Source organism: Actinia tenebrosa, unplaced genomic scaffold, assembly GCF_029948245.1.
Source record: "Actinia tenebrosa isolate PJP-AT-01 unplaced genomic scaffold, QUT_ActTen_1.0 PGA_scaffold9__36_contigs__length_13948895, whole genome shotgun sequence".
NCBI classification, from domain to species: domain Eukaryota; kingdom Metazoa; phylum Cnidaria; class Anthozoa; order Actiniaria; family Actiniidae; genus Actinia; species Actinia tenebrosa.
In genome coordinates, this window is record NW_028292586.1 from 13,180,458 (window position 1) to 13,205,691 (window position 25,234).

The 25,234-nt window shown below is 36.7% G+C and overlaps 1 protein-coding gene across 5 annotated transcripts; it reads left to right on the forward strand.

Annotated features, from left to right (window-relative positions):
• Positions 1 to 24,556, forward strand: LOC116294869 (uncharacterized). Of its 5 annotated transcripts, none has more exons than XM_031702548.2 (68): positions 2 to 106; positions 694 to 754; positions 4,562 to 4,647; positions 5,732 to 6,198; positions 6,559 to 6,684; positions 6,962 to 7,015; positions 7,088 to 7,141; positions 7,617 to 7,670; positions 7,817 to 7,870; positions 8,103 to 8,147; positions 8,309 to 8,353; positions 8,736 to 8,789; positions 8,882 to 8,926; positions 9,064 to 9,117; positions 9,230 to 9,274; positions 9,418 to 9,471; positions 9,718 to 9,762; positions 10,081 to 10,134; positions 10,235 to 10,288; positions 10,486 to 10,539; positions 10,640 to 10,693; positions 10,782 to 10,835; positions 10,983 to 11,027; positions 11,109 to 11,162; positions 11,644 to 11,688; positions 12,009 to 12,062; positions 12,238 to 12,291; positions 12,488 to 12,541; positions 12,659 to 12,712; positions 12,899 to 12,952; positions 13,129 to 13,173; positions 13,316 to 13,360; positions 13,660 to 13,713; positions 14,260 to 14,313; positions 14,504 to 14,557; positions 14,684 to 14,737; positions 14,835 to 14,888; positions 14,963 to 15,016; positions 15,165 to 15,218; positions 15,308 to 15,361; positions 15,437 to 15,490; positions 16,091 to 16,201; positions 16,389 to 16,442; positions 16,539 to 16,592; positions 17,279 to 17,332; positions 17,703 to 17,756; positions 17,880 to 17,933; positions 18,014 to 18,067; positions 18,181 to 18,234; positions 18,463 to 18,516; positions 18,989 to 19,042; positions 19,169 to 19,222; positions 19,501 to 19,554; positions 19,671 to 19,724; positions 20,083 to 20,136; positions 20,285 to 20,338; positions 20,441 to 20,494; positions 20,607 to 20,624; positions 20,709 to 20,726; positions 21,012 to 21,029; positions 21,115 to 21,132; positions 21,328 to 21,345; positions 21,433 to 21,486; positions 21,857 to 21,983; positions 22,357 to 22,460; positions 22,551 to 22,625; positions 23,094 to 23,309; positions 23,532 to 24,556. In XM_031702548.2, exons 2-68 carry the CDS (start codon positions 720 to 722, stop codon positions 23,676 to 23,678), a joined length of 4,311 nt encoding a protein of 1,436 aa, XP_031558408.2. In that variant the 5' UTR covers positions 2 to 106; positions 694 to 719; the 3' UTR covers positions 23,679 to 24,556. The 5 variants fall into 5 exon arrangements, 4 of the variants coding, with proteins under 4 accessions (XP_031558408.2, XP_031558409.2, XP_031558411.2 ...); XM_031702549.2 differs by having other exon boundaries at positions 22 to 168; XM_031702551.2 differs by lacking the exon at positions 2 to 106 and adding an exon at positions 300 to 446.
• Positions 24,557 to 25,234: the final 678 nt, after the last annotated feature.

A 25,234-nucleotide genomic window follows, 5' to 3' on the forward strand; every position in this document is an offset into this window, starting at 1 on the left:
AGTTTCCAGTCTCCTGCGGCCGTATTTCGGCGGCCCCGTTAAAAGCACAACAGTGGAGTACTCTTCCTCTAGCTCGGCAACTGTCCTATGTAGAAAGGGCAATCAGGTAGGACACGTTCTGGATATCTTTATCATAAGTGGTTCTTACCTCCAAGTTTTTTTATTAAGGTAAAATCAGTTGCGCGCAATTTGCGATGCCATGCAAGGGCATTGATTTGTCGTGGCAATTGATTCATCGTAGGTTTTAAATTACTTGACTAAGTTATATGTGCGTTACTGTTCTGTCTTTATCCTTGTTCCTTGCTCAGATTTGACACGTATGTTCCTCGTTTTGGACCAATATATTTCTAGAAATCATAAGGCCCTGTATGTTATAGACTTTGAAACTTCGGCTTTGGAGCATGAAGCATCAATGGCAGCATTATTAAAGAATCACTAAGCGATAGGTGGGCATTGTATCCTGACGCATCGAGCAGGCTGGACGTTTTTGAACGTGGTGTATTACAGAATTCCTAGACGTTCGGCGTTAGGTTTATTTATGTCGTCAAGCAGTAGTTTCCGTCATGCAGATTCCGTGAAAAACATACAGAACACTTAGTAATGACTTCACTAATTATAAAACCTTGCCATTCTTTACGGCAGCAGTATTAATTGATCATTGATTCATATCTATCTTTTAATTGTAATCAACAGTTCCAAGCACTGTATGAAGACTTCTAATGTGGTGGATTAAGGGCCAGCTATCCAAGCCCAGGTCAGATATGCTTTGTATTTTATTATCACTAGAAAACACTACTTGTATTTATGTCGAGTACATAAGGAGTCTTACAGAATACTTAGCACAGTAATATGGGGTCGTGCACGTTTACAAACTTATATGCCTCGATGTCATCATAATATTCTTTTACACAGAGGTTCAAAGCTAAATAGTGACACTTTTATCAACATATATATTTACTGGAGTAAATATGTAAATATTTATGGTAATACTATTGAATTAATATTTTTCATTTGTCAACAACTAACTTAGAATACTAAATTTGTAAACTAGAAATATATGACTGCTTCATTCTTTTACTCTTACTCTTCAAACTGACTATGGTTATAACCTGTGTAAATGTGAACTACTTGTAACTTTTGTTACAATCAGTTCAGAGATGATACCGGGCTCATCTATAATAATAATGTTGCTTGTCAATAATGTGTAATTATTGTTTGAATCCATCACCAACAGTTACATAGATGTGGTAATAAAGGTTGAATAATTTGAGCACCACAATAATGTAAAGGTTATAAATGTATTGATGGTTTTCACAGCCACAATGTTGGATGGAATTAACAAAAGATTTGTGATTAGTCTCTTTTGTTATATCATCCAACATGGCTACCGTGTCTTGTGTTATTTCATTCTCTTGGAATGATTGCAAATCAGCAATATAAAGAGTGAGTTTTACATTAATTATTAATTATTTTATTCCATTTCATAAGAAATGCTTTTTTTAAAATTGCTTTTAACAATCAAAAAAGTTTCATAACTACGGTAGTTTCATTAATATGTCTTACAAAGTTTGATTAAATTAAAGCACTCAATCAAATGGGTAATCGTCAAAGTCAAAACAATTGTGGTACTATGTTGGAAGCTCCACAACAACAAGTTTTATAATGCATAATACAAAATATAAGAATTCCCACTAGTAAACACAAAACTATTAAGTTCTGGACTGATTAGCCTCTCCTACATGTAAAAAAACTTTGTATTTTCATGTGAACACCAGGTGCTAGTCAGTCCTGAACAATGATAATTTAAATTTGATGCTTTGTTTGCATTTGTTCCTTTTATGTGATGTGGCTAGAAAATAACCATCCAGACTTGTCTTTTAAAGTGATATACGGAGTGTTTATAAAATAATTGTCAGTCCAGCCCATACTTTAATGATTTATAAGAAACTGCACCACAAAAAACTTACCATTAATCATCACTGTGAACTGTCACTACTATATACAACTATTTCAAAAAAGGTTGAATACTGAATACTGCATACTGAAAAGTGCATTCCAAGACTGAAGTGCATTGTGGATCATAGTGACATTGTCTAAAATAGGATTAATAATTATTATTTATTCTATTTTTATTGTATTCCATCTGAAACAATATACTAACTACAAGTAGAGAGTTAATTGCTGTATATTTACTTTTTATTTCAAATTAACGAGACCCACAATACCCTTTGGTCTTGGTATTCAGTATTCAACCTTTTTTGAAATACGTGCTGTATCAAAGTGTACTGGAAAGGTTTCATATGGGGCTACTCTAACCACCATTTCAACTAATGCTTGACCCTGATTGGGAATTGGACCAAGTATTTCATATATACAGCTGTAAGAAGCTGCATCACTAAATGTACATGTTACCACCATATGTATCCATTTTACTTTTTATCTGAAAGTATTAATTACAAACTTGACATTATCTTAGTCAAATATGAATATTTTAAGTGCACAACTTTTACAAATTGTTCATAAAATTGAATAAAAATTCTGTTGCATATTTTAACAAAGATATTTTTGGAGCAAAATTATGGCATTGGTCCTTAAGTTAGTCTGTGAGCATTATGTGCTATAAGTATTAATACAAGTGTGCTGCTTGTCAACAAAAACTTTTAAAAGAACTTTGACCTCAGTCTAAAATGTAACAATCTTAAACATTTGGTAGGCTTAATGCAATTACAATTGCATTCATCTGCAAAATTATTAATAGGTGGTTTAATTGACTTTAAATTATATGCGCTGAAGCTACACTGGAATCTTTGCCTCAGATTAGAAAAATTTCAATCATTTTCTAATGAATGCAGTTTAAAGTTTGATTAGGACTTTAAAAAAACAGATGTTTGCATTTGCTGCTTTAGTCAGGGTTCAAACCACAGCCCAATGTTCAGCTGTTTTACTTAAACTCCAAAGCTATCAAAATAAATTTTTTGTTGGACAGATCTAATATGAAAAGTCCTCATCTTTCTAATTTAGAAAGAATTTGTAAGCTTTTAATTGGATGCTAGGGTTGATTTAAGACATACCCCTTAATATATATTACTGTAAGTTCTTAAGTTATTGTTGTACAAAAAAGAATGTATGTGCGTCTTCTTATGCACAACCATTAAATAAAGAAATGGTACTCTATGCCCTAGCCAAAATGCTCTATATATCATGTTTTTTGATCAAGGCTGTTAGTCAGCACTAGAACACTGAAATGCATTAGGTTATGTAAACAAGATTTCCATACAGGGTCATACTAAGAAAACAGTCTTTATTTACAGAGATTAGCCTTCATCTACAACGATTGCAATTAATTTACATTTAGAAAAACAGAAGACATACTCTGAATGGAGAACTGTCAAAAGTTATCAACTGAATCAATAAATCATGAGTTAAGCAATCAAGTTAGTACTAATAACTAGTGAATAAGTGATAAGCTTAGTAAACCTCTTAGCTGCTGTAGCATAACCAGCCATTCAATAGGGTATACTTAGAAAGGTTTTTGCATGGGTGGGAAACATGCCATAACATCGAAATGGCTTCCCATGGCTAGTATTTTTCAGTTCGTTTTGCGTGTACATTTTCATATTTTCAAGTCCATTTTCATATTTTCCACCCTTTTTTGACATACATTGACAGGTATTACATACCATACAGAGAGAGAGAACTTTTTTCTTGTAATAATTACTTGAGCATGTGTAAATCCTGTGTGTATTATAACCATATGCATATCATGTTAAACTACCTACTTTATACTACGTGCATGCCTGCCATTATAAGCTTACCAAATAAACCGATTACACAAATAACAAAATTCACAAGTGAGCCTTACTCATAACTTTCCCAACAAAATACACTTAGTTAATGAATGCCATCCCAAATGCTTTACACGTAATAAGAATTCTAAATACTTAAAAAGTCATATAGTGTTCAATTCTTGACGCAAAAATATATCATCTGACCTTTGAATGTTTACGTTAAGTCGGAAGGTGGTGGAGCTTTACTTAGTTTCTTAGTACCTTTTTCCCCTTCACGTACCATGAGCTGTAAAAGAAATGCATTTCATGACGAACAACGGTCTGCTCCTCCCTTTTGCCGACCGCCTATTACCAATACTAGAATCTTAATCATATTTCCTTAATTGGAATTCTGCTCACTTGAATTAGACTCTGATTGCTATTCAAGTACAATTTCGTATCAGAAGTGTCGTGAATATATCAATTTTTGTCTGGTGATGAATGATGTAGTGGTGTAACTGTCTATTTCCATATCTGAAGTAGCAAACGTCATTAAACCGCATATTCTTTTAATCACATACGCCAGCTGCATGCGTACTCCAGAATGTCGTAACACAATTATAACTAAGTTATGACCATAGCAGAACCAATCGAAATCGTGCGCACTAAACAAACAAACGGTTTCTACCTGCTAAGCAGTTGTTTTAGCTTTCTTTCACTTCTCTTCTCGTTGTTATCAATTTATCCTGCAATCTGTTGTTACTTTTTATAGTGACATATTTTTATCTCGACAGCCAGGGGGTCCTTGTAGCTGTTATCCTTGCGATTGCCAATTTCCTCGTTGACTTTGCCTATGGACAGTCCTCAGTAGCTATTCAAGGTAATCATATATACGACTAGGCATTAGTGTTTGCGGGACAACTTGTATAGTTGTATACATGTAGTCTAGTTGTACAAGTCGTATTCTACTGAATAGGTACTATAAATGCTAATTTTATTTCACGACAAAAAAGTGTGTGAGGTGTACAAGTTCGAAAATTGAAGCCCCCTCCTTGTGCATTCGTATCAGTAATAATGCACTCGGGAAAATGTTGCATTAACAACGTATGCGCGCACAACACAGGGTGCGAGAAATGACGTCACCCGAGGTAAGAGTAATGAGAACTGAGAAGACTGGTTCGAAAGCAAAAATGGTTTAGCATGTTTACAGTAATAGCATACAAATGGACTCGTGCATTGCTTCTCTTGAAAACTCAGAGGTCGTTCGACGTCAAACGAAAAATAGGAAGTTCTAGTCCCTTTCTTTACTTATTTGAAGAGATCTTAGGACTGCACTAGTACTGATGATTTTTTTCAAAAAGAATAAATCCTAAAGTGGAGTTAAATACTTCAACTAGTAATGTCAAGTAGTTGAATCGGATATGTCAGCTGAGAATATTATTGTAAAGGATAATTCGAAGTAACCGTAGACTTGGCCAATCTTAGCTTGCGAACAGACAGACGACTAAGATAGGGCCTGTTATATGTCAGAAGGTTGTTCCAATTAATACCCCAAGGATTAAACCAGGAGGATTAAAATACCTGTCTGCATTCTTTATAACTACTTGAAGTCGTATTTTGAAACTCTTGGGTAAAGTGCTAGATGAGATAAGACCTCCCTACCCTCTCCTCCCCTCCCCCTCCTCTCCCTCCCCCCCCCCCCCCCCCCCCCCTCTCCCCCGGCCTCTTTTTTCTCACCTAGCCTGTACTTATTACGTTGAATAAAGACCCCTTGCACTAAATCCTGGGAGTCAAACCAATTAATAATATATAAACATCGAAAAAGATTTTATTTTAAGGGGTTTCTTTTGCTTTAATTGCCCCACGGATTGGAAATCAGTTTAAGGGGTCTATACTCACACTATGACATTGTCTATTGATGTGTTGCGCAAAGGACTGACATGCAAACGTTATTTTTCTTACAGCTATCGATCTTCCTGAAGCCTTTGGATGGAGAGAAACAGATCCAGATGGAGTTACTTTGGAACGTTCGCAAACGTTTTCTTTGAAACTCCCAGATTATTTTACCCAAAATGACACCAGCAGAGAATTTTCACTTCTTTTTACGTTAAATTCGAAACTAATCAATTCCTTTAACGTAAGCGTTAAATCTGAATCGGCTAATTCTTCTGAAACCTTATTTAGTCTTCTGCTTAGTAAAGGACAAGTTACGTTCCAAAAAGGAGAAAATATTCTTGGAATACACAAACCGGATTACGTCTTTGAAGAATGGCAAAAATTTGTTATCATCTATCGAGGTCTTGAGCTTCTTCTCCATGACTGCAGGACAGTACAAAGAATACCATTTCCTGAAAGGTCATCGGACTTGCCTCCATGGGATAGAATCGCTGTGACTGTAACACCAAACTTACCTACGAGAGAGGATGTCAGGGTCAGTATATCAATATAATGTTACGTTAATGGCTAAGTAAATAGTTGATGCCTCAAGAGAAGGTTATTTGTTCTCGTCTCGAGTCTCGTCTATCGAAGAAAAGGTTCATCAGATAAAATGATATGATATGATATGAGAATGATCTAAAATAAATATATATATATATAATGATATAAGATTAAGTGACAAACAGAAGAGGAAATGGAAAAAAGGGACTAGAAAAAAAGGAATGAGAGGAAAACAAAATTCATTACAGAAGCTGTTGAAGCCAGAAATATACTCAGCAATGCCCAGTTCTAAATGCTTGCTAAACGAACAGTACTTCTTGAATAATGTTCATTCTAATTTGTTCCTTTCCAGGAAAACATTTGCGAGCTAACCTTGATGATTGGATCTGATGGAGTTTCTGAACACTGTGCTAAAACATATCCAATATGCCCTAAAGGACCAGATATTATCCTGCCAACCCCTAGAATTATACCAACAGTAGGTATTAGATACTAGACTATTATATTGAATTGCAACTATAGTGCAATATTCAATTTGTAAATGTTAAAAAAATAAAATGGAGAAAAAATGACGGATGAATGGATGGGAGTGTTGGTCATTCTCTTGAATGTGTACAAAAACTGTCATGCCATTCTTTTTTTTTTTTTTTTTTTTCTTCAATCTTTTTAACTTCCTTGATTTACTAGATTAAGCAGGCCGGGGTTTAACATCATCATGAAATAATCAATGTTGCTGTTGTTTGTTTATTTTCAAGGATCCCCGCCCCACTCGCAACATTATCAACGAGAAAGGACCTTCTGGCATAAGGGTTAGTTTCCCGAGTTGATTGATTTTATGATGCGTCATTACATATTTTATACGCGTGTGTGGTGTTTCTTAGGGACCAAGAGGAGATCCTGGTCGACCTGGTGAACGTGGGTGGCCTGGGCATGTGGTAAGTGTTGGAGTAAAGTGAAGGACTTCGTTCATCACATAACCTTTCTTTTATTATTGTACTCATTCATCATCATGGTCATCACCATCATGATTGAACAAATAGAAAACGTGTATGCATGCTGCGTGCAGCTATAAAGTACAAGAGAAGTGTTATGATGAGGAGAGAAATGTTAGGAAAACTGAACAAAGCGCGAACGGACTGGTTCTCAATATTTCTCGAGAGTCCGCCAATCCTCATGAGCTTCGTAACTTTACGCAACACATTAAGCAAGATTTTATTTCTTAACAAAATACAAACTACAGTAGCTGTTATTTTGGACACGACTGACGGAATAGAAAGTGCGCGCGTGTGCTCTTTTTTTCTTTCCATAATGCACGCGCTCTCAACCTATCAGAACGCGATAGATATGCCAGTTATTTTAGAACACTGATTAGACCTTCCATCATGTACTAACAAGAGGTTTGTGTCTCAGGGTCATATAGGGCCTAAAGGCGAAAAGGGGTTTGAAGGAGCCAAAGGAGAGAAGGTACGTATTTTTGTAATGAGTGTACTTGAACACTCCATCAAATTAATTCGACTTATAGCATTAGTATTAAGATCTTGGAATTAATAAGAATAAGCTTTTTTCAACATTTAATTTCATATCTCTTCGTTCCCCATATGAAAACAAAGGCTGAATCAGGACCTAGAGGAACTCGCGGACCCCCCGGCCCACCAGGTGAGATGGTAAGTTGTACGTCTTGCCACGATCTCTTAAAGCCAGCTCCAGAGAAGGCTACAGAGAATAACGGCACTCAACGTTCCAAACGCACGCATGCACTTAAAGAGTCGTTCATAAGCGCCCAGCCGATAAAGGAGTAATGTTATTCCAATAAGAATTAGAAATCTAGATTCATTTGTGTATAAGATTGAACATAAGGTAGTTTTATCGAGTTAACCAGGGTTTTATTTATTAAAGGGACCAAAGGGACTCCAAGGACACACTGGTTATGCCGGACATCAGGTATGTAAAATACAGCAGATCAGCCGATGACCTCTATAGGTTGTGCAACCTTTATTGATTTTGATGTAGCATAGATAAGATGATTTTCAAACGTGAAATACTGTGTGCATTGATTAAATGAAATTGTCCTAGTAAATTTTTTATTTTGTCCTTGCATTTAGGGTCTGCAAGGTAAAAAAGGAATCCGCGGAATAATGGGTGAACAGGTAAGTGGAAAATCGTACTTCGTTAAATCTCACCTTATAATTATTATTTACTTTTGCCAATTTTATACTTTGTGTCTAAGATTTAAATAGAGATCGTTTGATAGCCAATGTGCACGAGCACGAATCCCCTTGACAAAGCTTGAAGGAAAACCGAGTACTACACAAATCAGAACAAGGAAATTAATAGAATTATGAGAAAAACCTTACTCTGTTATTTTCCTCTGTTGAAATACTCACATTTACATATAAAATATCGAAGGAAAAATTGTCATAGGGATTTTTAGAGGAGCTGAAGAAGCGTAAGTACTCGGCTTCTCATCATGCTTTGTGCTTGTGCACACTGGCTATTCTTATTTAATGGTGTCATTCGTGTTTCAATAAGGGTAACCCTGGAATCATTGGCCCACAAGGCTTACAAGGCATTGAAGGACCTCAGGTTTGCAAAAAGTGCATGCTTATCGTCATATTTTTTCCAAATTTATTTTTAGGACATAAATGTTGAATTTAGTTATGTTGATATGAATATAGGGCATCCCTGGACAGATGGGATTTCAAGGAAAACAAGGCGAGAAGGTTAGTATCTTAACGTGAATTAATCGTGGAGGTATATGTACAGCACTCGATGTTGTTGGTTCTATTGTCGTCCTTGCCATTTTTGTTTTTATTTTTTATGCTTTATGGACTCTCATGAAATACTTTTCCTCTTAAAGGGATTTTATGGTGATTCTGGACCCATGGGTCTAACTGGCAGCCCTGGAAAGCTTGTGAGTAATCTTAGTTTAGATTAAACCTATATTACTTCGTTATTGTCGGTCTATGTTAATGAAAATACAAATAAAACTTAGTAACTGTTGTAATCTATTACTTTTGTTCAAGGGAGCCCAAGGACCACCAGGCCCAGCAGGTGTAATCGGCCATAGGGTAATATTCCATTCTTTATATTTAGTTCTAATGGACAACTAAAGCGTATGCTTAGGGATTTATTAAAGATCTTTTTAGGATGGGTTGACTAACATATAATAGTGCTAAAATTAAAGTATTAAACTGAGTTATGTCATTGATAGGGTGACCGTGGTCCTAGAGGAAAAGCAGGAGAAATAGGACTAAGAGGAGTTACGGTAAATCGTATATTAGATTGAAGTCTTACAATAAAATAGGCAAGAAGTATTAGATTATTTGCGTTGATCAAGAACACTATGAGGTATCAAAAGGTATTACAATTATTTTCCCTGATAAGTAGTGCCAAAAGTTGTAGGGTAACATACATACTGCATAAATCGATCGTCTACACTGCACTTCAAACATCAATGCATGAAATTACTTTTTCCGTATCTCACAACATGTTGGTCATATTGTTTTACTAGGGTCCTACTGGCAGCTTAGGATTGATGGGCGTTAAGGGACAGAAGGTTTGATATTTATTCTTGTTGCACTTTATATATGCATTTTCATTGACCAACATGAGTATCATCATCATCATCACGATCATCATCATCATTATTATGATGTTTTTGTATGTTAATGAAAATTAGTCACTCACCAACATAGATGTTTTCATTACCATTCTCTCCATAATCATCATCATTCTTTTATCTGGTCATACATTAAAGAGGAAGTAATATTTCAGACAAGAGAACGCTTTACTCTCCCATCTAAACAAAAATACGTATTCATATCAAGCTTTTATCCTGCAAATCGAATAATTTCCTGTTTGTTGTTAAATTCAGGGAGAGCCTGGACGAAAGGGAGTGAAAGGAGAGCAGGGCAACAAAGGAAAAATGGTAACATTATGTCGATTCAAAACCATCTACTCAGTACTTGATTGTGCTACCTTATACCCATTATCCATTCTTTTACTGTCTTCTATATGAATTATTTAAGGGCCTATCAGGAACCATGGGCGAGAAAGGAAGACTGGGACGGCGTGGACCAAGAGTAAGTGAACTTACGCCGAGAAGATTAGATAACTCAATTTTTCTTCTTTTTTAGACTGTCTGTCTGAATTATGAAGTTTGATTTTTTTTAAATTCCGGCGACTCTTGACTAAAAACACGAAAACGTTATTTCGCTTTTCAGTTTGGCTATTATTTTTCAAATCTTTCACTAGTCTTTTTTCGAACCTTTCCCCTTAGGGTGTGGATGGAGCAAATGGTCCAAGAGGCGATCCAGGAATTGCTGGTAAAAAGGTACAATCCAGACTTTAATATTACTGCAACTATGCTTTAGCCTTCTATTTCTTCTATTACGTAATTATTTCTTACTCTCATATGCTATTTCGTCTCGTAGGGAATTACTGGCCAGCCTGGAATACCAGGGTTTCCTGGTAAAAATGGTGCAAAGGTCTGAGTATAGATGTTTCTATTTCATTTCTATGTTCTATAAGCTACATCTATTCTTTTCAACTGACTTCGCTTAACCTTTTTTTTAGGGTCCCACTGGCATGGACGGGAAATCTGGCATCGTTGGATTAAAAGGACCAATGGTACCTTGAAGTCATTCTCTAATTAATAGAAGGGTTGTCGTATGAGTGTGAAAGTTAAGGCATTTTAAAATTAAACAAATCTATGCTTTTGTTGAACGTCAAATAACCGCGCAAGCACTAATACATTCTTATGGAAACCTTTTACAGGGTGAGACTGGAAATCCTGGCAACAAGGGTCCTGAAGGCGGCGTGGTAAGTTATTGCATGTAAATATCGAATCATCGATTGCCTAATGGAAAAATGGGACTAACGATTGGCGTTACATTATTCCAGGGCCGAGCAGGACTTAAAGGTGACACGGGATATCCTGGTGTTGATGGTTTTAAGGTATGAGAACATGCTGACATTCCCTTGATAAAATGAGCTGTCATCTAAACAAAAATCAAACAGGTATAAGGGCAGTATAATGTCATAATGTCAGACAAACATATTGCTGAATCGCTTATTAACTGTTAAGGTTAAGGTGCTTTATTTTCATCGTCCCCATATGCGTCCCAGACAACTTTCTTCCGCAATTTGAAGCAGAATCCGCCCTTTCTAAGTCGTACAACACGGACACGTACAACTGCCTTAATGAGAACTTGTCATGAAACCAACTCCATGAAACAAGGTCAACAAGACATTTTTACATGTATCTTTGTATCAGTAAATTAGAAACTCGAAGACATAGCCCGGTTATTAGGAAGAGGTCTTTAGGCAAGCAATATAATATAATGTTTGTCAAGACATTGAGTGGCGGTAAATCCAGTAATTCAAAAAAGTATGCTCAATATTGTCAATCAATATAACTCTAAACGTCTTTACGCAGGGTAGAGCTGGGAACCAAGGGGAACAAGGAAATCAAGGCGGAATGGTAAGAGTTTATTTTTGGTATTACCAAACGAGATATTTATTATTATTGTCCATGTTAAAATGGTTATCACATAACCACCAAAACATATTTTAGTAAGTAAATGTCACTGCCCTTCTCAACTGAAGCTATCTCGTATATTAAACTCTTGTTATATTAATAATAGTGGCAACCCGACTGTCGGGCGACATTTCAGTGTGCACTTCTTATTACCCACACAGGATTGGTCTCAAATAAAACTCACCCATAATATTACAGTTCTTAATCATCTACATCTATGTTTTCTCTATTTTGATTTCAATCTCTATGTTCTTGTTATATAGGGACCACCTGGTAAAAAAGGAGCCCTCGGTGACCCAGGGACGCATGGCGTGCCTGTAAGTTCACTATCTGACACAATTACTATACCTAATACGTGATAACGTTAACTGATACTTTCGACCTTGTTTTCATGGCCCCTTTTCCCCTTCCCGCAAGTTAAGACTGATCCAAACAATACGCACTTTTTATATTAACTTCTCAGATGCATGCATGTGTTTGTGTATTTCACAGGGTCCTCGTGGTCTTAATGGTACTCAAGGTTTGATTGGTGATCCAGGGGCTGCCGTAAGTATTTATTCATAGGATTTCTTTCTTTATTATTTGTATTATCATGTCATTGTTGTCAGCACAACTCAAATTTCACATCCCAATCTTATAGTCTGAGTCTTTGACACATAGTGTCTTCCGGAATGCCTGTCTTAGTGGACCAGGTCGAGTGGTTCTTATTGTTAATGACTATTTGCTCTTCTCGTTCAAACAGGGCCTTGCTGGGAAACCTGGCGACCAAGGTACCAATGGAAAAATAGGAATAATGGTTAGTATACCTCTTCCAGTATAAACTGTAAGATATTCAATCAGCAGCAAAACCGTAAATGAAGATGATACTACATATGCTGTTTTTGATTTCTTTTCATTCTTATTATGATACTAGGGACCACCTGGATTTGAAGGGGTTCTTGGAACGGCTGGAGAAACGGGAGTTGTAGTAAGTATCCATCAGTGTCTTAGAGAATCATGTTACTAGAAGTACTAACAAATAATTTGTTAAATACCACCGACATGGCCGCGGTACAAGCGTGCAAGTGAAGAATATAGGCGTAAAAGAAGTCCCTGATTAGTTGATTTACAGATAATATAAATAGGATGATAACAATTTGTGTAATGTTTTTAGGGACCCAGAGGCAGAAAAGGAGAGCGAGGAGAGAAGGGCGAGGAAGGCAAGCAGGTAAAGTTACAACATCGTTTCTAATAAACGGTTCCAGGTAAACATTTCATCCTAAGATGACAGTTATAATGATGGTAGAGATGACAATGAAGAAGAAGTGAAAATTATGATGACGTTTGCAGTATAAAACTCATGTCCTTCAAACCAAAACATTTCACTACATTGTTCTTTTATAGGGTTTGATTGGACGAACCGGTGAAGCAGGGTTTCCTGGACGGGAGGTATGAACGTTGCGGCTGTTTGCTCTTGAGTATTAGTCTTATTTATCCTATTAATGAAGTTGCGTAAAAGGAAAACGAAAATGTATAATTTTATATGCATGTTCCCGTACTTCTTTAAAAATCTATTTTACTCTTTTCATAGGGTGACGTAGGAGAGGAAGGTTTGGCTGGAGAAACTGGCCCAGTGGTAATATAATAGCGCATCTGTTCACTGTATATATTACTATATATTACTGTCCCAATTATGGTCATGGAAGGGAAAACGTTTCATCTATAATTCTTATTTACTGCGATACGAAGGCGCAGAGTTTTTGGCAAGAATTAGGTTATGTTTTTCAGAAATTCATCGAGATCATATAACTGAGCTAAAGTTTCAGTAAAATACAATATTAGCTATACTCTTTAGGCAATCGCGTTTTCAATAGCTTTAAATTGCTCAGGACTAACTTAATAGTACAAGTTAATGTCTTTTTTCTTCTTGTTTAGGGTATCATCGGTAGAAGAGGAGACCCTGGAGATATGGGAACCGATGGAAAGCCGGTGAGCAATTTACACTCATTTTACAAATCATTTCCAACAAAAAAAATCTATAAATATATAAACAAAATCTAATTCAAACCGACATAGAATGCTATCCTGGCAGCCCCTATTCGTACAGGGGGGGGCCTCTTAGGGGGATCATGGAGGCCATAGGCACCCAAGGGCAGCCAACCTAGATTTGCCCCTGTAGACCCATGACCACTTGTCATTGAAACACTCCCATATGAAGCATTAGTCGCCCCCTCCAACGAAAGTGAGGAGGAAACGATGCAGCAAATTATTGGTGTAGTTCGCTATTACATGATGGTACACATAAAAACAATGGGAAGCCAATTGAATGTTATGGTATGTCTTACTGTGAATGTGCTGTTAGTCATTATCATACCGCATTTCCCACAAAATCACTTTAGTGATCAATTAATCCATGGATTGAGTAGTCGGTTGATAAGCATAGGGGTTCCTAGTTGGGTAACGGTGTGTACTGTGATTGCCAGACAACCGTTGTAATTCTGGACTATCAATATTGACTGTAGATCCATGATCTAGGGTCCAGCTGGTTCGACTGGTCCTATTGGCTTCAATGGCACCCTAGGACTAGAGGTAAGAACTGAACCTCTTTAGTTACCTCACTTAATTCTCTTTTTATTGACCACTCTATGTAAGCACATCCTATTAGATAGCATCTATGTTACAATTTAAAATGACTTACTGAAAATTCATTTTACCCTACAGTGATTTACAATGAATTAATCGCATGGTATTAATATTAGATTTCTTGTCTTTGGAATAGGGTTTTATTGGAGCGGTAGGCGAAGATGGTATGCCTGGAAAACCTGGACCGAAGGTACTTGATAACTGAACTCTATTGTTATTTCCTACATCGTTTTTAACAGTAATAAAGTAAGAAACTGTAAAATGGGAAAACCAATACCCATGTATAAAACAATTTACTCACCATTTTTTCCATTAGGGTGACATCGGATCAAAAGGTCGCGTTGGCTTCACGGGAGAGATAGGAGATCAGGTGGATATCAACTAAAATTTAGAAATATCGATCAATCAAATAATATGTTTAAATGTTATAACTAGCTATTATTATTAATTATTTAATTTTTTTCTAGGGTCCAGATGGCCCAAAAGGTGAACCTGGAGAAATTGGCATGAAAGGTTTAACGGTAAGTAAATCTTTATAAATATATATATATAGCTAAACAATGACAGCAAAACTAACATTATTATTCACTTACAGGGTGTGATTGGAGCAATCGGTCCAATGGGAATGGCAGGCGAGCTGGGAGAGAAGGTATGCTTTTACATTCTCTTTTCTGAACAGTATTGTAGTTTCTTTTATTTATCCTGAGTTTATCAGTAAGATACTGTCTACAAGTGGCATAAGTAAGTACATGTATTATTGTAGTTATATAAGGTACTATCTCTGTTTGTATGTTTAGGGTGTAATGGGTTTTCCAGGAACTATTGGATTTTCAGGACATTCAGGCGTCGAGGTAAAATTGATCGCATGACATTGACTACACTGAATGAGTGTAATATTACATTAACCCATTGTTGCATTTTTAACTGGTCAATTGAACAGGGTATCATGGGTCCCCGAGGCAAGCCTGGTCCACTGGGAAAGATGGGAGCAAAGGTACGTATCTATTCGTAATGTATTTATTATCATAGACGAACGTATTCGCTGATACTGTGTTTGGCTTATTGTCAGGGACCGGCAGGTGGAGTAGGACTGTCTGGCGTCAAAGGTCTGAAAGGCGTCCCTGTAAGTATACTTATTTTGGTTTTCAATACTTGATTACATGAATTACTTTCCGCTATCTTCTTGATCATGTGAATTACTTTCCGCCATCTTCTTGATCACGTGAATTACTTCCCGCCATTTACTTGATCACGTGAACTACTTTCCGCCATCTTCTTGATCACGTGAATTACTTTCCGCCATCTTCTTGATCACGTGATTACTTCCCGCCATTTACTTGATCACGTGAACTACTTTCCGCCATCTTCTTGATCACGTGATTACTTCCCGCCATTTACTTGATCACGTGAACTACTTTCCGCCATCTTCTTGATCACGTGAATTACTTTCCGCCATCTTCTGGATCACGTGAATTACTTTCCGCCATCTTCTTGATCACGTGAATTACTTTCCGCCATCTTCTTGATCACGTGATTACTTCCCGCCATTTACTTGATCACTTGATTACTCAGCCCCGCCATGCCTGATCTGTTAATAATTAATCACGTGATTACTTTTTCCTTCGCTGTTTAATCCTTATTTGTAACTTCATTACGTGATTTCTATCTTTCCGCCATGTTTGTAAGTTTTTCAACTATTTACGTACTCATTTCCGTACAACAGGGTCTAGTAGGATTCCGCGGACACCCTGGTCCTCCAGGAGATATTGGCAGTGCAGGTGAACAACAGGGGGCGCCAGGGAAAACAGGATCCACTGGACGTCCCGGAAAGAAGGTAATATTATTCTTCAAAATATTAATAATATCTACTCAATAATCTTCCAGGTGCTATAATTAGGTTCTCATATGACATGATAGGGGTATAGAAGAGATAATGTAGGAGAGTGGTGAAAGAGAAATTAAAGTTGGAAATTTAGTTTGCATTAGTCATCGATGTTTCTGTGCCTTTCGTTTTGTATCAGGGGCCAAAAGGAGACAAAGGATCGATTGGTACTTTCGGAAAAATTGGCATCAAGGTAGGAGTTTTATAATAGATTTTCTAAGCATTCGTAGATCGTTTCCAGAAGTATTTTTTTGTTGGAAAAGATGTAAAAAGTTTATTTTTTGTTTAGGGAATCGTGGGGGACGAAGGGAGTATCGGGAACCGAGGTTCTGTTGGAAAATCGGTAAGTATATTATACCTATCTTTAAATTGATCAGTTTTAGGCAGATAATTAAATTAAAGTCTACATTGCATAAATTAGAGAGTCACCTATAGACACTTGATGTACTAAATACAGTCCTTTGAAATACCTTCGCCGCTTCGCCACAATCCAAAACATTGAAAAACTTTTTTTTCCTTTTTTTTTTTTTTTTTTTTTTTTTGCAAAATTTTGAAATAGGATCACTAGTTATGAATGATAAAATAAAAAGCATAGGATAAAAGCTGCAAATTCGGCGTAGAAAAACGTCAACGATCCGTACGATCCAGCCGACCGAAGTCTAGTCCATTCCATCTATGTACGGTTCCGGATTTTCCAAAATTAAAAACACTTAAAATTCGGGCATTTAGAAGAGAAAATCAAGTTTTAGAAGTTGGGCATGTTTTTGCTATACATTAAGATTATTCATGGTTATTCGAAAGGTGAAAATTCAAAAAAAAAATTTTTGTGATTCAAATCCAGTCACTGACTGAGGCCCAGTCACTTGCAATCCCTTTCAGTCACAACCAATCCATTCCAGTCACACCCAAGTGACATCTTATGTATCTCAATGCTGTTTTGCTGTTTCCAATGCAAGCATACATAGGGAGAGACATAGGGAGCTAGTGACAGGAATATTCACAACTAAAATGTTGTGTTTTTGATTTCAGGGCGAAGACAGAGAAATAGGCCCCAAAGGAGAAAGAGGCTCTGTCGGAGGTCAGGTAAAGTTCTACTTGTTTTTTTAGGCCCTACCCTACCCACACCTCCCCCACCTTTTATTCAGACTCTATTTCAAAAGATACACTTAGTAGACTATATTATGTTCACTCAAAAATAGAACCTTCTCAAAAGTATCGCGGATGCTAAGCTAACATTGAAATACAAAAAAATCACACTCGTTCTCGATGGAATTTGTGGCATTTCTTTTGTATTTCCATGTTAGCCTTGCATTCAAGAAATAAGTGTCCATTATATGTAGATATAAAATCATCATGTTCAAACTTCGGATTTCTGTGAATATATTACACTACTTGCATGCGTTTGAAATCAGTGTATTCTATCCGATTTTTAACGTTGCTTGTTATTTTATAGGGTAAACCTGGAATACCGGGTCCCATCGGAGACATAGGCTTACGTGGACCACAGGTATAGTGAAATAATAATAATAAGTACGCAATGTCCTAAGATGATCAGTGATTAAAACCCCCCCGCCCCACCCATCTTAATAATACGTTTAACAGTAGTATTTATTGGCCTTCTTGTCCTTAGGGTAAACCTGGTTCCAAAGGCTCACACGGTGCCTATGGAGCATTTGGTCTCAAGGTAAGGAGAATTCTCTCTCTATCAGTTGGTATTTTGACTTTCGTTTTTAAATCATTTTTTTGCTTTGATGTGACTGACAGGGCGAAATTGGCGAGCCTGGTCTATTGGGGAAGCCTGGAAAAATCGGCGCCGAGGTAATCCGATTCGAAGTATAATTTTCCCTTGTCAAATCATTGCATGAAATCTGCTTGTTACAAGCCATGTGAGCAACTCTCGTTAACAGCCATTATTACATCTTATGTTACAGGGGTTAGCTGGAGCGAAAGGAGAAAAAGGCGATCCTGGGAAACTTGGAGTCCAGGTTATGACTTACAGACTGTTCTATTTATCAGTCTGCTCCGATCTATTATCATGAAATTAAGTATTATCAATATAACGTTTTAATGAAATCCCTCTCTCGCTCTCTCGCGTAGAATGCTGAAGTTCCTTCACCATTATCTGACACATAGTTAAAAACTAGCATATAAATCATTATACACACATGTTCGAATTGTTGTACTAAAATGTCCTGTTTTCTGCTCGGCTTTAGGGCAAAAAAGGTGAGGTGGGTCTTAAAGGAAATAAGGGCTCAAATGGTGATCAGGTAAATGTCCTCTCTTTCTTTTGTGTATTACAATAGTTCTCCTTGGCTTGGACGTAATGTTGTCCCATTTCAGACAACGTGTCATTCCCTTGAGAATGAGATTCTTTGTTTGAGTTGTATCCATATTCATGTGTCTTCTCATGTGCAGATTGAGCGCAACCGTTAAACAAAGAAAGGACAGTCTAGGGAGTGACACGTGGCCTGAAATGGGACAACATTACGTCCGATTCTTTGTTTGAGTCGTATCCATATTCATGTGTATTCTCGTGCGCGCCCGTTAAACACAAAATTCGTATACTATAAGGAATGATACGTGGTCTATAATGGGAAAACGCCCTAGGTGAAAGGGTCTTTTAGAATAATTTTATTGAAAGTTGCTTTCTGTCATGATGTGATCTCCTAATCCAAATAGATATATCCGCCTCTCACCCCAGACTGTACTAAAGTATTGTTGTCACTGTGTTTGTTTTAGGGCTCAAGAGGGGATCCAGGGCCAAAAGGAAAAGGAGGAGGTGTAGGACCCAAGGTTGGTACGTTTATTCTTCATATCTCACTTTTCCTATTTTCCTATTCTATCAGTTTTCTTATTCCTTTCTATTTCATTTATATTTATTGTTGCTGTAAACTCAAACATATTTGAATTCCATTACAGGGCAAACTCGGTGATCGAGGGCCCATAGGGAAAGTAGGCGCTCAAGGTCCTAGGGTAAATACTTTTAGATACTAAATACAACGACACAGATAAAACAGTGTCTCAGTATTAGTAATGCTATGTCCTCAGCCAACACTCTAAGTCATTCGACTAAGACTACATGAACAGTTCAACCTTTCAAAAGCTTTACAAAACGCGACTAAAATCTTATCTATTTGATTCATTAATTAAGACACCTTATAATTAATCATTAAAGTAGTGGGATTATGTAGTGCATTATATGATAACTGTAATAGACTCCGAGTTTTGTTAATGATGTCTGTTATTCACAGGGAATTAAAGGTCCGTTAGGAGATCCTGGTCCAAATGGAGTCCCTGGTATTTTGGTAAGAGCGCGCAAATATCAGCAACCTTTTAGACTATAAAATATACTATCTAAAAAATAGGATATACATCATATATTTTATGCGCATTTTTTAATTCTCCATTTTCTTCTAATTAGGGACCTAAAGGTTTCCTTGGTGATCCTGGAGAAGGAGGCACGCCTGGCAAACAGGTACTTGCTAAAACAATACTACAATTTATCATTTCAGAGGTCCTAATAATTCAAGATAGAAGAACAGTTTTCATAAACCTTTTTCTTGATAATAGGTTTATTTATTAATGTATACAGTGTGTGCAACCATGTGACTCAAAATCCCTTGAGATATGAATAACAATGAAACAACCGCCACGCCATGTTGGTTGATCTAACAAGAGAAGCTAATGAGGAATGCTTTGTTATCGTCAACTAAGATAGTGGTTGACGTAACATGCACGTGCTCAATAGGCTTAGATATCCCTCTTATTGTAATAAAGTTTTACCTAATACTAATTCATTGGTGTTTTTGTTGTTTATGATTGCATTCTTTTAGGGTGCTAGAGGCTATTCTGGACAACCAGGCAATCCTGGCCTCAAAGGAAAGCGGGTAAGCTCATCTAAGCAGTATGAGAGTCAGTAATATTGAAGGTTCGTTTTCAAGTGGACGGAATGTAATTTATGACCGGCGTATTATTATCCTGTAAGTTGCTTCATATACTGCGAGGATCAGCTCAATTTGATATTATTATCCTTAGGGAGATCATGGTAAAAGGGGCAAGGAAGGCGGAAAAGGAAGAAAAGGTCCACCAGTAAGTAGAATTATCAATATAGCATCACTTTAACATATTCTTTATATTGAGTTTCAAATGCTAAATCAAGGATCTGTTCTGTATATTTTTTATTTCTAATAGGGCAGCAGTGGAGGTAGGGGCAAGCGTGGTGCGCCTGGAAGGCCAGGTACCGAGGTAATATAGTTATCTAGGATTCAACATGATTTGATATTATTAAGTGTATCTGTGATACCAAGTGTAAAAATAGCCCTGTCGCTTGAACTAAATGCGTATGTTTCTCTTTCAGGGTTTCCATGGAGAGCAAGTAAGCAAGAATTGGAATTAAAGGTTCTGTTTCATGTACAAATAATCGTAATAGAGATCTTAATTTTGTTTTCTTTTCATTTAGGGAGCCAAAGGCATAATGGTAAGTACGCTTCATGCTTAAAAATTTCTTTTCAGTAATTGCAGGTCTCGTTCCAGAGGTGGATTTGGGGGAGAGGGGGTGAGGCGCAATAAATTCCTTCCCTCTTATTATAAATTTCGTTGATAACCGCCTTCCCCTACCACCACCACTCCCATGTGGCTGTTGCTCGATAAAAGACGCACCATATACGGCGTGGCCTTACTAAAGCTAGACAATAGTTCTTCGCCTATATTTTGCAATACGTCAACTATTTGTAATTCTTTTCCTTTACTTTGTTTCATTCAGGGTGATGAAGGTGTCAAGGTAGATATATAAATTTGCTCTTGTCTGTTTGCTGTTGTTTCGCTCGTTGGTTAACACTAAGATTATTTGTTTCTGTGATTTACAGGGCCCAAGGGGATCCCCGGTAAGTATTAACTAATAAAACATTCTAGTTATACAATGCTATCGATAACACAAGAAACTTGTTATCCAGATATTTTGGTCATCCGAGTAAACGTCTTCCATGATAAAAACCTTTTGAATCAATGGTAATATATGTTATTGGATTTTTAATTTCTTCCATACTTATTTACTTTGTTTTTGTTCATTATTTTGTCAGGGTTCTAGAGGACGACCGGTAAGTATATATCCCACCTTCAACTTGCGATACCTGTTCACTAGTTGCATAAGTGTATTAACTGTAAACTTATTGTTTTCCTTACAGGGCAGACCTGGACCAATGCGAGGATTACATCAACTTAGTGCGCATCTAAATCAGGTAAGTCATAAGACTTAAACGTACTCTCTACATACTAATAATGGAATATTAAGTTTCCTATCGGCAGGGGATTTTCAGTCCTATGAGACGTTAGGCTGAACACAGGTTATCCAATTCAAGATTTACTTAATTCATGCTTTACACCTTCTCCTTCCCCCCCCCCCCCCCCCCCTCCCCTCTCTTTCTTTGTCTTTCTCTCCATTTCCGGCACAGTCCGGATTTTCTTCAACTGGAGACGAACGAATTGAAAGACACTCATTTCCTAAACATATGATGAGTGAAAAGAGTTACACCTATTTCCAGCATTGGGAAAAGTATTAATGAAAAAGATTGAAGTTTTACCAAATGGTGTAAATTTTATAACCTATAGTTCATCCCAGGTAACATAAAAAGCTTCTACATGTCAGAAGTGGATGATACAAAGTTTCCCCTGGGTACCCGCCACAATCCTGCTTTGACCTGTAAAGAACTGGGGAAAGTAACAGGCATAAAAGATGGTAAGGACAGGTAAATTTCTTAGTATTTACTATTGATAATACCCCTGAACAAGAAAATAAAAGAAAGAGAAATCAATTGTTTTTGGTCGAAGAAACATTAATCTATTTAACCATTATAAAAACCAACCTACAAAACAACACTTGACATGAAAGAAAAGCTGTTCGATGGACCATTTGGCATTTTTGAAATAACAACAGATTGAAATAGAAATGAAATATTTCCAAGTTATTCCTTGTGCGAACTTCACTTTGCCATACTATGATGCATATTATTAATAATTATATATATTATCATATTATTAATATAGTTGACAATGACTTTCTGAACTAGGCTTATGGTTGAAGTATATATTAACAAAGTTTTGCTTATCAGGGAGGTTTTGGATTGATCCTAACTTGGGTTGTCCTGGTGATGCAGTCAAAGTACTTTGCAAGTTTAAAACCCGAGAAACGTGCATTATGCCCCATTATAATATGGTAAGGTATATTCAATATATGTAATAACCTCATAATCTAAATGATTCTTGAATTCGTTGTTGAATTTGTTGGTGTTGTTTGGTGTCCTAGATTCCAAAGCAAAAGTGGTATAACAGCACTACTCCAGGATGGCGAAAATTCTCAGATCTTGCAAAAGGATCGAAGGTAATAAATTTGTTTTTAAAAAGCAACTTATCTCAAGGGTAAAAATGACCGTCTCAAAAAAAGATTAGAGAATTTAAGATTCGCAAAATCTACGACGGCGACGTCAACCGGAAGTGTAAATAATTTCTTTAGGGGTTCTGTTCATTGGAAATTTTATTCAAAACATTGTCAGTAAAGTCAACTCATCCACAGGGAAGATAGACTTTGAGGACGCGAAACCCCAAAGTGAAGTTATTCACACTTCCGGTAGACGTCGCCGTCGCAGATTTTGCAAATCTTAAAGTCCCTATTTTCATTTAGACTACGACGTCTTACACAATATAGCTGCTTCAGTATTTTTCAAAAAACTGTTCTTGATAATAACTTAATTTGTTTAACGAGCCCGTCACAATCTAGTTGGCATTTTACATGACAATAGATAAAGCCATATTGTTAGCTCTTGATTAACTGGATTTTTGTTCCATTTAGATCAAGTACAGGATCAGTAAAGTACAACTTAACTTCCTTCGATTACTAAGCAACAGCGTATCACAGGAGATTGTCATCAAATGCAAATCTGTAGTGGTATGGTTTCATAAAACAACCAAAAGCTTTCGATATTCATGGAAATTCCATGGACCCTATGGCAAAGAATTCTCCGCCTCTTCTAAATATCGTCCAAAAGTCGTAAAAGACAATTGTAAGGTAAGTCGGCATTTTGCGCATGCGCAAGCGAAGCATTGTGGGGAAACGTCACAACTCTAACTCTCTTTATGGCACGCCCACAATTTTCGTGCCTACTTTTCGGTCTTGCGCTGTATACTTTTCCTTTATGAAAAATACTCTTCAGATCGCAGACTCGTATATATTCAAAGACTGAAATATTTTTTCCGGGATCGACAATTCCAAATTTAATTGTTTCTGCAGTACGATGATGGCAAGTGGCGACGAACGATGTTCAAATTTTCCAGCGAAAAGATCAACCACCTCCCAATAGAAGATTTCTCCTTCTACCACAGAAGTATCTCAGAAGAACAGCTTGGCGCCAAGATTGGACCGGTTTGCTTTCAGTGATAGGTCATTTAATAGTTAATGTCTCACTAGATCACTAAATACTACTAGTTAATAACACAAAGAACTACAGCATCCCACGATCACGGAAAGTATTTATTGGATTGAGCTGGATGCTCGTTGTTTTACCAAATACTCTCATCACTTTTACTTTTGTTTTTTAGGTTTTTTTTTAGCAGTGAATATTTGTCCATTAAAAACTCCTAGCATGACAATATCTTGAATTCGTTAATCAGTTTATATTACAAGGTTTGATCAAACATAGAGCATGTCCTCGTAGAAGTAAGTTCAAAAAACCCCTTCGTTTCATATATTTTTAAGTTAACCATCAATGTAGTACACGAGCTGTGTTTTGCATACATCCAATCGATTACTTTACACCAACATATTGTAGTTTCTAGAATCGAATATATTTGGGTTTCATTCTCATTATAATAAATATCAATGGTTATTGCAATCGACAATCGTTGCAGTAAATCCCTGACTTCCTTTCAAGAATATTCGCGTTTTTGATAACCAAGTAGTAGGTAAGACATTTTCCGCAATTTACTTTTTTGGGGCTTTAGAACTATATAAACAATACACACATTTTTTAATTAGACATATAGTCGATAATTTTAGTGTGTTATTTAGATAATATTGTTAATATTAGTATTGTCGGAGCAGACTTAACTGTTTAAGGAGACCTATCACGTAACCATGGTAACAATCAAGGAATTTCTCATAGGATTTTGGACTGTTTATGAAGAACGTAATCATACACAAGGAAGATAGTGACTTAAAGTCAAGCCTCGACCAAGGCTCATGATTAGATTGGGGTTGAAACTTAGACTAGTGTTTAGATCAACACAAGAATGACACAATAAATAGTTTCAAAGGTGTGGTTTATGATGTTTTCATGAAAATAACATCAATAGCGGGTCTTCAAGGTGCCAAAATGAATTTAAATTTCCTTTCATAATTTGGGGATATTTTAGAAGAAGATAAACCTATTAAGAGTTCCATGATTTTTTCCCCAAGGCCACACGTATAAACCTTGCTGGTCAGCGGTAACATTCAATGACAAGTCAGAGGTAACATCCAAATGGCGGATACTTGCAACATTATTAAGTTATAAATCAAGAAACCTTTGCACTGTAAATTACGTTCTACTCACTCTTTTTGCTTTATACAAAACCATTTGGGCTATAGATGTTGGAGTATAAAACACTCGGCGTTTATATATATGCAAAAACTGTCGCTAACTGGCAATAAGTTGAAGCGCCTTAATACTGGATTATCAGTAGAAAGCACACTTTACTCACCATCCACAGCAGTTCCAAAGCAGAGTTCTACTAGTTCTCTTGAAGGACTGATTCGTTGTCAACAGTATCATCGCTAAGAGACTCCAACTCAGTCATAAATCTTGATATTCTTCAGCTCTAAACGGCTTTCTTTATGCTCGTTGAACATACCAAGTTTATCTCAGCAAGGTGAGTAATATTTAATATTCATGCATTATCGCATGAGGCTTAGAGCCACTGGTGGACATAATGAAAGGGATTAGATTAGAATTCCCA